This window comes from Asterias amurensis, chromosome 7 (genome assembly GCF_032118995.1).
Source record: "Asterias amurensis chromosome 7, ASM3211899v1".
NCBI classification, from domain to species: domain Eukaryota; kingdom Metazoa; phylum Echinodermata; class Asteroidea; order Forcipulatida; family Asteriidae; genus Asterias; species Asterias amurensis.
This window is the reverse complement of record NC_092654.1, coordinates 14,105,201-14,122,020: the sequence shown is the minus strand read 5'-3', so window position 1 is coordinate 14,122,020 and position 16,820 is coordinate 14,105,201. Positions and strand designations below refer to the sequence as shown.

General features: G+C 36.8%; 1 protein-coding gene across 5 annotated transcripts in view; it reads right to left on the bottom strand.

The window, feature by feature from the left end:
* LOC139939400 (trafficking kinesin-binding protein 1-like) overlaps nt 1–16,820 on the bottom strand; it is a 56,661-nt gene that overhangs the window by 8,151 nt on the left and 31,690 nt on the right. For 4 of the 5 annotated variants that reach the window (XM_071935236.1, XM_071935235.1, XM_071935237.1 and 1 more), the window contains 11 exons: nt 13,796–13,872; nt 13,086–13,202; nt 9,146–9,246; nt 8,585–8,766; nt 7,123–7,253; nt 6,532–6,606; nt 5,989–6,138; nt 4,212–4,297; nt 3,099–3,311; nt 1,995–2,287; nt 552–710 (listed from right to left, as the gene is read on the bottom strand). In XM_071935236.1, coding sequence (XP_071791337.1) covers nt 552–710; nt 1,995–2,287; nt 3,099–3,311; nt 4,212–4,297; nt 5,989–6,138; nt 6,532–6,606; nt 7,123–7,253; nt 8,585–8,766; nt 9,146–9,246; nt 13,086–13,202; nt 13,796–13,872 — 1,584 coding nt within the window. Of the gene's footprint in view, nt 1–551; nt 711–1,994; nt 2,288–3,098; nt 3,312–4,211; nt 4,298–5,988; nt 6,139–6,531; nt 6,607–7,122; nt 7,254–8,584; nt 8,767–9,145; nt 9,247–13,085; nt 13,203–13,795; nt 13,873–14,240; nt 14,386–16,820 lie in introns of those variants that run through there. The other variant, XM_071935239.1, reaches the window with a different exon arrangement.

The window sequence follows — 16,820 nt, the reverse complement described above, 5'->3', positions numbered from 1 at the left end:
ACTATCCCTTCAGAGAAATACAATAACAGGCACTTATTAGAGGCTTTTAATATTGTATATCAAAGCGCCTAACATTATTACTATTCTTGTTCATTAAGCAACCCTGGAACCATCTCAATGGACCCTTTTCATGAAATATGTAAATTGCACAAAGCGCGTGCGCACTATTATTTTGGTTTGCAAAATGAGGGAACATTCATGCTGTTTTGTACACGGGTAATAGGTGCATGACGTAGACTCGATTGTGCGTCTGCTTAGCTAGTGCAAAACTCTATGGCATTTGCCACAGGATCTGTACGCATGAGTGAATGTAACTAGCATGTTTCATGAAAAGGGTCCATTTCTTAGGAGCATGCAGCACCAGCAGCCAAACAGGCACACAGGTTGCTAAATCATAACTCAACTGACTGAAAGTGATTCAAAGACTAAACAAAAAAAATCCCCCAAATATAAACTTTCATGGAATCTCTCAAAAGATTTCAAAATAAAATACAAAAGGTTTAAAACATTTAAAAAAAAATACACAAACAAAGTTTTGTGAGATTTCTTACCACAGACTTGTCCATCGTCCTCCACATCATCCATGGAATACAGAGCAGGGTCTCTCTCCAGCTCCCGGAACCCTTTGACCATCACCCCTGGCCTGACATCAAGCATGCTGGCCATGTGGGGTTGCGCTAGACGCTGCCAATGGTATAATGTCAACGAACCTGAAATGAATGAAAACATTACAGTTTAAAAAGGCAGGGGACACTATTGGTAATTACTCAAAATATTTATTAGCATAAAACCTTACTTGATACTGAGTAATGGGGAGAGGTTGGTATTATAAAACATTGTGAGAAACAGCTCACTCTGAAGTAAGATAGTTTTCAAGAAAGAAGTAATTTTCCACAAATTTGATTTCGAGACCTCCGATTTAGAATTTGAGGTCTCGAAATCAAGCAATGAAAGCACACAACTTCGTGTGACAAGGATGTTTATTTCTTTCATTATTATCTTGCAACTTCCAGGACCCATTAAGCTCAAATTTTCACTGGTTTGTTATTTTATGCATATGTTGAGATACACCAAGTGAGAAGACTGGTCTTTGATAATTTCCAATAGTGTCCAGTGTCTTTAACCTCTTGTCTCGTTTTAACCTCTTGTGCTTGAGTCATGCATGAATGGTGATGACCAACATGTTTGACCACTTCAGCATGAAGCACCATTTCCTACACAACAGTATCCCTTGTGTTTTGAGGCCAATTTTACAAACTTGTGTTACTACACAGAAGATTTTCTGTAGAGCACAACAAAGTTTTTGCTTATTAATTTGCCTTTCAAATAATGTGTAGTGCACTTGACTAAAGCTTTGGTGTTTCTGATCAGCAGAGTGTGGGGTCAAGTCCTGGTCAGTTACTGCTAAATGCACCGCAGCACCATGTAAACCCTTAAATTGTGGTCTTATACTTCAAAACAGTTTAAAAAAATACTTTCTAAAAAAATACTAATAAGCGACTTGAGATTCAATTAAATTCAATTCAATTCATTAAGGTTTATTAAAAATATCACAAAATACACGACAGAAATTAAAAAGACTTAAATAGGCGTGTTTACATTCATGGCTATAGATTATACGCTGGATAAAAAACAAGTTATAATTATTGTTATATTGCCCATGCACGATATGCCTTAGCAAGCACAAAAATCTTCTTAATTCTTTGGTGCACAAGGCGGTCGCTAGAGACCATCAAAACACGTTCGCATTGGACTTTGATAAACGGTCATAAACGGTCAAAAACTACAACACCCATATATATCACCCTCATTCGGTTGTTCAGAGCGGTTGTTGAGCTTTCGCTTGATGTGATGTTCAACGACCGCTATTGCAAAATTTGAATTAAAACATGGATGAACAATTTTTTTTTTTTACAACAATAAAATTAATTGGTGCACCAAAGGATTAACCGCTAAACAGCTTTATCAATCTGGTGTCCAGGCTAGCCTCTTACCTTCCATTGGTTTGACAATCTGCAACTTCTCCGGCATGTAGGACCTGAAGGCATGCCCACCCATGGAAGGCAGCCCAGCGAAGCTCTCCGCTGACCAGATACTACCCGGTGTAGGGCAGGTCGGAGTCTGGGAGCCTCCGGTCCCGACGTCTCCGTCATGAAGGTGGAGCTTCTCTTCCTCCGCGTACTTCTCCTCGGCATGTAGGTTCTGGCGGCGGAGGTTGAGACGACGGAGGGCTGTCTCAAGATCGTTGGATCCAGGAATGCCGGGGCGACCCAGTTGGTTAAATGAGCTATGAACAGCAAAAAACAAAACAAAAGTAAGCATTAGTTAAAGGCCTTGAATATTGACCAGTGGATGGACCCACTGATATCTCTTCCGACTTTGTTTCTATTTAGACTGTTGGCAAGGGAACCCAAGGGGCCGTTTCAAGATCATTGGACCCAAGGATGTTGGGCGACCAAGTTGGTTAAATGAGCTATGAACAGTAAAACAAAACCAAGCCTTAGTTAAAGGCCTTGCAACTTGAACAGTAGATTGACCCTCTGGAAAGTTCTTAATTTTTTTCTATTTAGACTGCAGGACACTGTTACTACCTCATGTGCTATAGTATTTTTTCCCATATCACTCTGGTCAGAGCTCTACGACATACCACACCCCCACTGAAACCAGAAACAAATTACTGTGATATGACAGACCTGTCTTCCTATGTCAATTTATTAATGAATTTTCTTGTTATATCCTGAGAAGAGCCCTTGAAATATTCACAAATTATTCAAGTGTTGTGTTTCCATTATTTATACACTTACTAGCAGACAATTTCACAAAACTTAATGCAACTATGGTCTACTTGTGCAAGACTTCTCATGTTGGTGGTGTACATGTACAACTTATGCCCAGTTCATACTTCCTGTGAATGCAAAGCAAATTTTGATGTCACATGGCTGTTTTTGCAGTTCAACTGTTCCTTGCGAACTTATGACATCAAAAATTGTATCCCATTCACAGGAATTATGAACTGGGGTTTTAGTAATAAATGCTGGTGCACTTGCAAAAAGGTTCTACGAAAGCGCCACAGCAAAGATCCCAGTCTTTCTACTCACCCAGAGGGACTGTTATTGGACTCATTGTCACCTTCGTACTGTTCACTCATCGGTGTCCCGCTGCGATTGGAACCAGCCATGGACATTGTTGAGCCACCTGGAGAGGTTCGACGGCTGCTATCGTACATGTCAATACTGTACTCCGATGGGGCTTGGCTGGTAGCAAAACGATTGACATTCTTGACTGTCTTCATGATGTTCTTATTTTGTTCCCTGGTGGGGTAAAATTTCAAGAATCACGATTAAAACTAGTTGTTGCCGTGAAACAAAGCATTAAATTTGTCCTCACTATGTTTAAGGAGAATAAACACAAGTGAAGGAATAAGAACAACAGACAACATAACTACAAAATAACAACATTGTGCGTATATACTAAAATTTAAATACAACAAATAGAGAAAGCTGACTATGTTATCTCTTATCGAGTTGCCTAGTGGTATCAATTTCAAGACTCAAGATTAAAAATAATTACTGTCGAGATAAAAAGCATGATATATGTCTTCACTGTGTAAAAGCAGAATAAATACAATTGAAGAAATAACAACAATAGACAACAACAATACAAATACACAGGATATACCTTATATACATATCTTAAAATCTAACAAATATAGAAAGTTGATCATGTTCCCTAGTGGTGTCAATTCAAAGATTCAAGATTCCAAGAACGTATTGTCATGAAACAACATGAGTTTTGTCTTGCCTGTTAGTAAAATAAAAACAAGTAAGTTTATGGCATGATAACTATAAGAAATGTATACAAAATAACAAATTTACAGAAATATAAAAGGGTGAGAGCATAATATACAAAGCATAAAATACAACAAATATAGAAAGTGAACCACATAATCTCAACCATCTACTGAAAAAAACTTGAATACAGATAATTTGGCATGTTGACATGACTACCGCCATTATGCACAGAATCTCAAATGCCAGTTTATGTTATAAGATTGTCGCTGCGTGTCGAGTCAGAGTTTTATGCGTTAATGTGTCCTATGACGTGAAACCAAATACAGACAAACTGTCCTAAGCCATGTCATCAAATCTTAAGACCAAACTTCCAACAACAAAATGCTGAAAAATTTTCATTTTTGAACAAGAATAACATACCTCTTATTTCCTCTTCTGTTTATTGTGGGGTCCCCTCCGACAAGTTCCTGTTCCACTGAGTTTACAAGTTCAGCCGCCAAGGAATCCTAGAAATACATCAAAACGTTCATTGAGTTATTTGAGAGGTTTTGTTGCTTGATTTGTTTTTTAACTCGTATGTGTTAGGCCTATGCTATAGTAATAATTTAATTGTTTATAAGTTACATAGTAAACATACGTTCAGATATGCATTAAAAATTTCAACAAAAAAAGATAAAAGTAAAAAAAAAAATTATAATTAAAAACAGTTACTATATCAGTACTAAAAAATATATATAAAAATACAGAGAAAAAAATTGAATATTTAAAGATAGTTCCACCAAAATTACCCCAGCTGAAAAATGAGAAAAAATAAGCCTGCAGAAATATATAGCTTTAGGAAAGTTTTTGTTAATCTTGAAGAAATGGGAAAAAGGAATCAATCAAATAAAAATGTAATTTATATTCAAGTACATGTAGGTACAGTGAAATGGAAGTTATGGCAAAAAAATGGCAAGAAATAAAAGTTCAATAGAATAAAGCAATGACAAATATCAAATAATGGCAAGAAATAAAAGTTCAATAAAAAAGAGCAGTGACAAATATCAAATAATGGCAAGAAATAAAAGTTCAATAAAAAAGAGCAGTGACAAATATCAAATGCTGGCAAGAAACAAATTCTATAGAATAGAGCAGTGACAAATAATATATATCAAATAATGGCAAGAAATAAAAGGTCATTAGAATAGAGCAGTGACAAATATCAAATAACAGCAAGAAATAAAAGTTCAATAAACAAGAGCAGTGACAAATATCAAATACTGGCAAGAAATAAAAGTTCAATAAAATAGAGCAGTGACAAATATCAAATAATGGCAAGAAAAAAGTTTCAATAAAATAGAGCAGTGACAAATATCAAATAATGGCAATAAATAAAAGTTCAATAAAATAGAGCAGTGACAAATATCAAATAATGGCAAGAAATAAAAGTTCAATAAAATAGAGCAGTGACAAATATCAAATAATGGCAAGAAACAAATTCTATAGAATAGAGCAGTGACAAATAATATATATCAAATAATGGCAAGAAATAAAAGGTCATTAGAATAGAGCAGTGACAAATATCAAATAATGGCAAGAAAAAAGTTCAATAAAATAGAGCAGTGACAAACAATATATATCAAATAATGGCAAGAAATAAAAGTTCAATCGAGTAGAGCAGTGACAAATATCAAATAACAGCAAGAAATAAAAGTTCAATAAAATAGAGCAGTGACAAATATCAAATAATGGCAAGAAATAAAAGTTCAAAAAAAAAGAGCAGTGACAAATATCAAATAATGGCAAGAAATAAAAGTTCAATAAAATAGAGCAGTGACAAATATCAAATAATGGCAAGAAATAAAAGTTCAATAAAATAGAGCAGTGACAAATATCAAATAATGGCAAGAAATAAAAGTTCAATAAAATAGAGCAGTGACAAATATCAAATAATGGCAAGAAATGAAAGTTCAATAAAATAGAGCAGTGACAAATATCAAATAATGGCAATAATTAAAAGTTCAATAGAATAGAGCAGTGAGAAATAAATATATTACAATTAGTCGCAAGATTTAAAAGTTACACAGAATAGAGCTGTGTAAATTCACAGGCATACTACTGGAGTGAGATTCAAACCCATGGCCCCGAATAGAAGGCAAGGGGTTTTCTGTTAAACAATCTTAAAATGGGAAACAAATATTGTTGAGGTTCAACTTACTGCAGGGAATACAGGGAGCGGATTGATATTATAACCAGGTACGTGGACGTTCCCCTGAGGCAAAGAACGGCGGTGGATTTCCTTTGCTTCACCCCTTGCCTCGGTTAGCATGCTGAAGTACTCGTCAGACTTATCCTTGGTCTCTTGCAACTGTTAAAATAATAATAAATAATAGTAGTGGCTTCTTATTAATTTTGGCTTTACCCATAAACACCGATGTTAGCACTGTATACCTGGTACTTTCCTGAGAACTTTGAACAAAATCACAGGCATACTAATTGGTGTATATGGGTAAAACCAAAATTGATATTCTTGTCCCTGATTCAAATTTTGATTTCTTAAAGCTAACTAGTTCTTAAATTAGTCATTTTACAATAACCATATCAATGCGCTTTAACATTAGTGCCCTCGCTATTGGGCTCAACTGAATCTTACTGAGCTCCCTGGGGGAATTCAAAATTCAAAAATTCATTTTTCATCTCAGCCCTTTTATCCTACCAACTTTAAATTCCTCGTAGCTCGGTAGATAAGAAAGAAACTAACCTCTTTGGTGAGAGAGAGTTGAGCGTCTCTAGCTGCCCGATGTTGATGCCGGAGTTCCTCATTCTCAATTGAAAGCTGTTCATCAACAGAACCAAACAAAAAGTTGCATGAATAACAAAAAAATAAAACATGTTTAATTATTGTTGGGCCCAAGAATTCTGTTAACAGCTCCCAGTAAAGGGTGTGGTTCTAGTGGTCGTATGCGCAGAATTCTACAGTAATCAGCGCCCCCTAAGACCAATCTCTTCCCGAAAGCCGAAGTCGGTTTGAAAAAAATTTAAACAAACATTCATCGCATGTATATCAGAATATATCTTTCGTTTTCCTGTTGGTACCATAAAACCTGGTTCATACTTCCTGAAAATGCGAATGCGATACAAATTTTGACGTCACAAATTTGCAACGTCTAATTTGCATCAGTTGACTTTTGCGTACAACTCCTGCAAAACATTTGCTGCAAAAACAGCCCTGTGATGTAAAACCTGTTATCGCATTTGCATTCGCAGAGAGTACGAACCGGGCTCCACTCATGATGATGGTGTTAAACGGCCAACATTTTTTTGTTCAGCTTCTTCGAATCGAGACACTGACCTTTTTGACTTTTTGCTGAAGTTCAACCACCATAGCGAGTAGATTGGTGATCTCTTCTTTCTGTTGGTAGGTCTCCTCCAATCTGCGACTGAGTTCTTCTGTCATGACACCCTCACGCCCCTGAGCTTCTCCTGCAATGAAAAATATTAAATAACCTCAACTTCCATCTCACTATTTTCCTTTTTTATTTTACTGATTACTTTATAATGAATTTTCAAAACAATTCTAACATTATTTTGGGTTCATGCATGCCCTCAATAGGTAAAAATAACTGATTTTGTTGGTGTAATTTTGTAATTGAATATGCATCAAAGAACATGCAAACACAACAATCACTGAATTAGTATCCACAAAATTTAACAAGAAAAACCTTAAGGGCAACTGAAAATATAGCCCAACTACAACTACAAATATAGCCCAACTACAAGTAGCCTGAACATCTGACATCACCGCTTGATGCTCATGAATAATGTCAGTGATCTGCTGTTGAGCCCACGTACATTAATCACCTGTGACTTTGCATCGTTTCACAAGGCTATCAAGGTTCTGGAGATTCGCAGCGTACATGTGTATACATATAAAGCCAACACCTGTCCTTAAAGGGTCTATGTAACTTTTGTAGGACAAAAAACACAATGTCCACAGATTTAAACTAAACTTACACAGTTTGAAGATAATGATAGTAGAAAGCGTCCCTGAAAATATTACATGCTGAGGTGCTTTAGTTTTTGGGAAATGAGTAAAACAATGTCATGAAAATAATTTTCGTCTCAAAAATGATTTTAATCATTTACAAACATATTTTCATGACATTGTTTTACTCATTTTTCAAAAACTACAGCACCTCAGTAAGTAATATTTGAAGGGAAGCTTTCCACTATCATTATCTTCAAACCCTGTAAAGTTAATGTTAATCTATGGACATTTTGAAAAAGTACCCGAATCCTTTAAGGGCAAGGGAACAGTCTACTGCACTGGTGTGACTTTGGTGTGACATGGCCTACAGGTTAAGAGCACCGGATTCTAACTCTGGTGTTTCTCATCAGCAGAGTGTGTGTACGAGTCAAAGGTGTAATACCTGTGTCCTTACGCAAGACACTATGATACTTTGTCCTTTGGACGGGGCGTAAAGCCAATAATCCTGTTTCGACTTATCGAAAAGAGAAGGGGTTCACCCGGTTGTTCCTGGTTTGATTGGCAGCATGTTGCGCCACAGCACCTTGTAATCATTACCTGGTGGTATGTAAAAGGAGTAGATCTCATAATTCAAACAGAGTCCCACATACCTTGCAGGAAAATACTAATAATAATGAACCATTTTTGTAGAGCGCATATCACAATCACAGAGAAGTCCCTATGCGCTTTGAGATGAAAACAAAAGTGAAGTAAAAAAAAAAAGTTAAAGCGCCTTAAGCATCTCTAACTGAAAAAAAGCCACTATTATTGTTTTTCTTAGACTCACCAAGCTGTTTGAATGCATCCTGAACCAGTTGGGCTTCCTTCTCTTCGATGCTGACCGTCTTCGTCTTCATCTCGGCCGTCTCCATCCGTAGCTGGAGGTTGTCCTCCTCCAGGATGCGGACTTTCCTCTGAAGGGCCTCCACGTTGATGAACTTGGACTGAATCGTATGGCTTCGGTCATAGCTAAAGGTCGGGAATAGAGGGGAAAAAGTTAGAATTAACAAAACCTGATGAGACCTGGATTATATCAGGCAACCAGAAAGGGTGACTGTATGAATGGCATGGACTCGGTCATAGCTAAGGGTTGGGTATAGAGGAGGAAAATTTAGAATTACCAAAATCCTAGAACTTGATTAGAACTTGGTTATTTCAGGTAACCAGTAAAAATTTCGCCTCTAAATCAGCATTACCTTAACAAAAACCAGCCAATCTTGAAGTAGAAATGTGGGCTCTGAAAAGAGTTTGTTGATTATTCTAAATGTTTAATAACTATTGTGCTCTAAATGACTCAGACTGAGTTTCTAGAAAAATCAGAGTTCCTTGTTTTTGCCAGAGTTCTTACCTGACCGAGGCCTCATCTTCCGAGTCGCTGTAGCTGACTTCATTGGTGTAGATCCGCAGCAATTGTTCCTTGAGTTTCATATCATGCTTCAACTGTGTGTTCTAGAGAAACACAAAAATACCAATTAAGAGATTGCAGGTTAAGAAATGAAGAGGTACTGAGGATTTGCTTTGAAGAAAAAAAAAATCAATCCTGACTCTCTTTTGCCCTATTCACAACTCCTGGGAACTTCCCGGAAAATTTGTTTGACCGTTTCACAACTGACCCTTGCAAACTAACAGGAAATAGCAAATTTCCTGAGCAGGCCTCAAAGTTAACACTGGACAGCAGGCCTGAGGCCAGTACTTTTGGCGTTGGGCCAGTAAAATCATGACTGGATAAGCCAGGTGGTCTTGAGTTTTTCAGCTCACTAATAACAGTAGTACCTCATTGTGTAGTGTCTTCGTGAAAAATGATGACAATTAATCTGATATGGCTTTCAGTACTGTTGAGTGTCAAAGTACAGCATGACAAAAGAGATCGATCTAGTTCTCCTAGTGCTTGTTCAGCTCACTTTGAATCTGGTCTTGTATTTATATTTAGCTATGTACAAGCCCTGCACTCTTGTCCATTCCCCCTAAATTCAAGCCTTGTTGGGAATAGCTGGAGGTAGGGTTAAGCAAGATAACCAAGGGTTAGCATACTGAGTGTGCATTTTCCCAGGAAACTTGCTGAAGGTGTGAAAATGGGGTAGCGAGGGTTAAAACTCTCCAAGAATTTCTCTTGATTATATAATTAGGTTTTAAAAGCGAGATAACCCAGGACTATGAGTGTTTATTTTCCCCAGGAAACTTGCACCAGGCTAGAGTGGACATGGGATGCCGGTGGTGTCAAAACTCCCCAAGAATTTCCTTAAGTTATATCTATATAGTTGGGCTTTAAATGCCGTGACACTTGTGTCCTTAAGCAAGACACTTAACCATTGCTTTGTCCTTCGGATGGGACGTAAAGCCGTTGGTCCCATGTGTTATGTAACGCATGTAAAAGAACCCAGTGCACTTATCGAAAGGAGAAGGGGTTCGCCCCGGTGTTCCTGGTCTGATCGGCAGCAAATTGCCCAACAGCACCGTGTAAAGCAGAATAAGGTCTCATAATTCAAACATAGTCCCACATCTCGTAGGAAATACTGCATGTTACAGCGCCAGGAGCGTCACTGGGTGACGGACATGTGCGCTATATAAGAAGCCATAATTATTATTATTATAACCCAGGGGTTAGCATTGAGTGTTCATTCTTCACATGGGGTGAAGGTGAGGTTAAAACTCCCCCGGATTTTTCTGGGGTTATATGTATGTAACTCGACCTACATGAAAGCGACTTGGGACTTGGACACTCAGGAGTCAGATCCAAGGATTAATGACTCAAATACAAGTCCGTCCAAAATGTAAAAATTTTTTGTGTACGGCAACAAAAGTACTGAACTGCTGGTAGGAAAACAAAAAACCTCCCTAAACAAAAGTGAAGTCCATCACAACTATTAACATTGCATATCACTCCTGTGTCGATTGGCAGCGAGCACAAATAGTCAGCACTTTACAGAAAGCCATCAATGTCAGTCGAATCTCTCTCCCACCTTTTGCCCAGGGTAGCCCCCTTCCATTAGTGTCCAGGGTAATGCAATATGAGATCAGTTCCACTGAGTTTATAAAAATGCTTCTAAATTACAGAGAAGCAGTGAATTTAATGTCCCTCAGGGAGCAATTTCCAATGTATTTTTTTCCCTACCCTGGCCTTTGAACGATTTTCGGATGGGAATAATTCTGTGGCAGATTGCAAAATGGTAATGAATTTATAATCAGCGAGCCTCCAGAATGAAAACTCAGGACTCCTTGAGCTTGTCCTTTTTAAGTGTTTCTTTCTCACAGTTCAAGGAACTTTCTCAAGTTTTTAAAACTCCCTTCGGGAACGCTTCATTAAAGGCACTGGACACTGTTGGTAATGCACCAAATAACAAACCTGTGAAAATTTGAGTTCAATTGGTCGTCAAAGTTGCGAGAGGATAATGGAAGAAAATCACCCTTGACGCACAAGTCGTGTGCTTTCAAATGCTTGAATTTGAGACCTCAGCTGAGGTCTCAATTTCAATTAAAATATTTTAGTGAGAAACTACTTCTATCTCAAAAACTACATTACTTCAGAGGAAGGCATTTCTCACAATTTTGTATACTATCAACAGCTCTCCATTGCTCGTTACCAAGTAAGATTTTTGGCTAACAATTATTTTGAGTAATTACCAATAGTGTCCACTGCCTTTAAAATAATTCTGAGATTTGTCACTCTGGAGAGTATACATCCTTTTCCCAAGCTTACAAGCCATACGCTTAAATTTTTTGACACAATTTTGAACAATAAAACTTACATGTACCTTCATGAGCTTGTTTGTAACATAACATGTAGATGAGAGGCAGTGTATTTTTTTGTCTGTTTGACCTTTTGAAAGGTACCTTGCTGCTTAAAGGCAGTGGACACTATTGGTAATTACTCAAAATATTTACTAGCATAAAACCTTTCTTGGTGACGAGTAATGGGGAGAGGTTGATGGTATAAAACATTGTGAGAAACGGCTCCCTCTGAAGTGCCATAGTTTTCGAGAAAGAAGTAATTTTCCACGAGTTTGATTTCGAGACCTCAGATTTAGAACTTGAGGTCTCGAAATCAACCATCTAAATGCACACAACTTCGTGTGACAAGGTTTTTTTTCTTCTTTCATTATTATCTCGCAAGTTCAATTACCGATTGAGCTCAAATCTTCACAGGTTTGTTATTTTATGCATATGTTGAGAAACACCAACTGTGAAGGCTAGTCTTTGACAATTACCAATAGTGTCCACTGCCTTTAATTAAACCATGGAGGTAGGATCGTACCTCCATGATTACAAGCATTCCTTAATTTGTTTGTATCTGCACGCTAATGGCTTACAATGAACCATGACGAGTAGTAATATTTGAGGTTGCCATGGTTATTGCAGACCTGGATTTTCATCTCTGAGAGGGCAAGGCCATTTTCATTTTGCAAAGGGCGCTTCCATTTGTTTTGTTATTTTTCATAATACTGGGCAAAGAATCAGCTCAGCTTGAAAGCTGTTTTCCACTTATGCCCAGTCTAAGGTACAAACCATTATTAAAACAACGAGGGGGGGGGGAGAAGAATTTTGGACTTGAGGATTGCACATAATTAAAGGCAGTGGACACTATTGGTAATTACTCAAAATAATCATTGTCATAAAACCTTACTTGGTACAAGTAATGGGGAGAGGTTGATAGTATAAAACATTGTGAGAAACGGCTCCCTCTGAAGTGACGTAGTTTTGGAGAAAGATGTATTTTCCACAAATTTGATTTCGAGACCTCGAGTTTAGAACTTGAGGTCTCGAAATCAAGCATCTAAATGCACACAGTTTCGTGTGACAAGGGTGTTTTTTTCTTTCATAGTTATCTCGCAACTCCGACGACCGATCGAGCTCAAATTTTCACAGGTTTGTTATTTTATGCATATGTTGAGATACACCAAGTGAGAAGACTGGTCTTTGACAATTACCAATAGTGTACACTGTCTTTAATAGGAAAAACAAAAGACCAATTTAAAAATTCAGATCTGAGTGAATTAATTGCTAGGTTAGTTTCTAACAGTACCTTAATAAATCTCAAAGTCTTTGGGGTTTTTGCCAAGGCATCCAACACCAATGTCTCTTTGTAAAGCCTACGCCGTATTTCATAGATGTGCTTAAGTACAATAAAATGCTGCTTATCAGAATAAGGTTACCAGCCAAACTACCATGTCACATGTACAATTGTTAACTGGTATCCTACTCATTTCTGCTTAGCAGAATTTCTTTGTAATCAATTGTTGCTGCTTAAGCAGCTCTATGAAATATGGCCCTGGTTATGTCTGCAACATTACCTGGTCTGTTGCTAGGGTGAGTTGTTCTTCTATTCCATCGATGCGTTTCTCCAGTTGTTTGTTCTGCTCCAGTAAGGATTGACCAATTTTCGCAGCGAGCTCTAAATCTTTCTCTTTCTGAAAATAAAATATTGACAAGGTAAACAAGATAGCCTAAACAATTGCTTTGGAGTCTTGGAAAATAATTGAGTAAAGTAGATGTTGAAAACCCGAGAATTCATGTAGTACAAATTTCATATAGCTGTAACTACATTTCTTATATAAAAAAAAAGGCTTACGATTTCAAAATACACCTATCACTTTACCAGCCAAAACAACATCATACTGTATTGTGTATGACTATTTGTTTAAAATGAACAGATTATTGAATAAAGGTTATCGAATACAATGGCAATTTACAGCATTATTGTAAGGTTTTGGAACCTGTAATATTTGTTTCCAACTAACTTAAGGACTCTACTTATTGGAAAATGAGTACATCACAAAATTTAAAGTGTATAATGGCTTTAATCAGACTTTAAATCACTAATACATGTAACTGAGCTGCTCCAAAGTCAAGGTTTGCATTGATGCTACTAGAGTAACTCTTTGCAAAATGCATGCAAATTTTCCTGGATTCATTTTTATATCTTGGAAACTTAGAAGTCCGAACATTTCATCAAAGTATTAACACAAAACAAAAACAACAAAAAATGAATAGAGCAACTGACCTCTTCAAGTAGACGTGTTACAGCATCAATGTCATTGTATGTTTTGGTCATCTGTACAACACGGTCACCACAGAGAGCTGTAAGAAAAGAACAAGATGAGAAATCGGTTTGTTAAAAAGTACATAAACTCAACTACTCCATAGTTTCTTTGCCTTTGTACGTATGGCTACTATCCAAATTACAGTCTACTGACGGCGACTGAGCAAGCTGGTCGAAACGTTAATACCAATCAAGAATTCACTCCGAAGTAGTGAAGTTAGAAATAATCCACTAAAAGGTAAAGTAGTAGTCTGGCCTATTTTCTAACTAAAAGGTGGGACAGTTCTTTGCAGAACTGAGAAGTCTCCCGAAATCCAGTAGAATATATAGCAAGAACAAAATCGACCTGGCAAGTAGACACACACACATTTTGTTACCGCAAACCAAATAAGAATTGGTACCTCACCATGCAATGCCTCAAATCCCATAAACTATTCACATAGAATGAAGTTGTCAATTCAGAGACTGCCACAAAGTGATTGTTTTTGCATTCCACAGTAGCAACATGTTGAATTGTCCAGTAATAGAACGACAACAATGTGTGCCTCATTAACGTTTCAGACAATACTCTTGACTGCAATTCCCGCTGTTACACTTGTATTGTGCACTGGGATGTACATGTACATACATGAAGCTTGATGTTAGTTACCAACAGGCAAGGTAGTTAACATCTGCACTGTATCAAGGTCAAAGGTCCCGGGTTCAAGTCCCACTTGAGTTGTATGTAATTATGAACTCAATTGCAGCAGAAACAACGGCACGTACACAGAGTATAAACTTAACTGTATACATTGTACAGGACATGTAACTAGGGGTTGGTAATGTAATTATGTGCAGCCGGGTGTAGGAATTCTCCTGGTCCGTTTATGGTGAGAAAAACCAATAATACAAGCCTGTACATGTATTCTTCTTTTTTGAAAGGCCAAGGACACCAAGGTATTTTCTCCTTTATCATGCAACTTTCATGGTTATACGTTTCTCAATTAAAACCGTAGTAATTTAAACAGACAAAACAAACAATTATAAAGATAAATTAATAAAATACTTGTAAACTAAGTTAGTAAACAAGTCCGCCCACATAAACCAATCTGTCTATTTTCAATGTCCATAAAACACACTGATTATTTATTACGATATTGATTTGTTCTTTCAGACATTGACCATCATACCCTGGGATACAGATTTGATTAAATACTTCACACACATGTGTTTGTATATCTTTCATCTCAGAGAGCACATTTTAGGATGCAGTATTTGCCAAGGTCGCTTTCGACTAGGAAGAGTTTTAAAGGCAGTCGACACTATTGGTAACAACTCAAAATAGTTATTAGCATAAAACCTTTCTTGGTAATGAGTAACGGGGAGAGACTGATGGTATAAAACATTGTGAGAAACGGCTCCCTCTGAAGTGCCATAGTTTTTGAGAAAAAAGAAATTTTCCACGAATTTGATTTCGAGACCTCAAGATTTAGAACCCGAGGTCTCAAAATCAACCATCTAGACGCACACAACTTTGTGTGACAAGGGTGTTTTTTTCTTTCATTATTATCTCGCAAGTTCGATGACCGATTGGGCTCAAATTTTCACAGGTTTGTTATTTTATGCATCTTAAGATACACCAATTGTGAAGGCTAGTCTTTGACAATTACCAGTTGTGTCCACTGCCTTTAAGGGACACCTGAGGCGAACAGGATAGCCAACATTACAGTTACACCAGGGAGCAAATGTGATTCTTTGTTTCGTTTCATCAACCTGTACACAAAATCAGCCACATGTACATGTATGTATATTGTACTGTACCTATGTAATGCAGTAAGCCAGTGTTCCCAAAACAACCCAAAGCTTAAATCAATAATTCATTTATTTCCAAATTGGATATAATTTATTGCAGAATGCAAATATGACATTTTTTGAGGGAGGGCATATTCCTAATAAGCCATAGCTTATAGTGGAATGCCATAAAATAAAATAATAAATTATAATTAGGCCTACGTTGTAATTTGTGGTTTCGTTTCATGTATTCGTAATATCATGTTGAACATTTTTGATTACATTTTCTTTTTGTGGATGGGTGGGTGGGTCAAATTCAACTAAACAACTTGTGTCAGATTTCAATGAAATTTTATATGGGAAAAATTTAGGGGAATTTAAAATTATATTACAAAAAGATTGTTTGGCAGTACCATTGTAATCGGTCAACCTTGTTTTGGCTATGGAATGTCTCCTTCTGTTTCAACTACAATTTGAAAAGCCATTGAAAACTCCTCCACTAATACTACTAAGCTAAGAAAACATTAACCAAAAACATGTTCTTCATTTGATGAACTAATTTGTTATTTCAGTTTAGAGCATATTACATGTAAATAATGTAGTCTGTCAATATTCACAAATTGAAACTTAGGGTATTTATGGTTTGGTCAAAACATTTTTGTTAAAAAAGATCACAATTTTTAGATTAATTATTTTAATTAGCCCCTAAGCTAATACTGCAGTCGATTTCACAAAATGCTAGGATTAATCCTATCTCGAGTTAGGACGAGTTACCTGTCCTAACTTAGGATGGGTTCAATACGTCCTAAAGTCTTCGGATACGGAAATTACCTCGTCCCAAGTCCTAAGATGAATTCTAGGAAGAGTTTGGTGAAATCAACGGCTGGTTATTTTTACTTAATCAAGGAAAATAAATTACTAAAAATGTGAAACTTCTTTACTAATAGTCATCCAAACTACATCAAAAATCTCATAGTTTCATCTTTCCACAACCGAATGACAACCAAACTTGACAATTGAAGTAAATGAACAAAGACATAACATCCTTTTAATTTGTTCAATTTATTGAAAAAGGCAAGCCACTGGCTAAATTTAGAGCTTTGAAAAATGCAATGCAAATGCAGATGCAGTGCCTCCAAAATGGAAACATAACTTGAATACATTATAAGAATATTAACTCTATCCCAGTCAATTATAGTCCTCTCAATGCTTCATT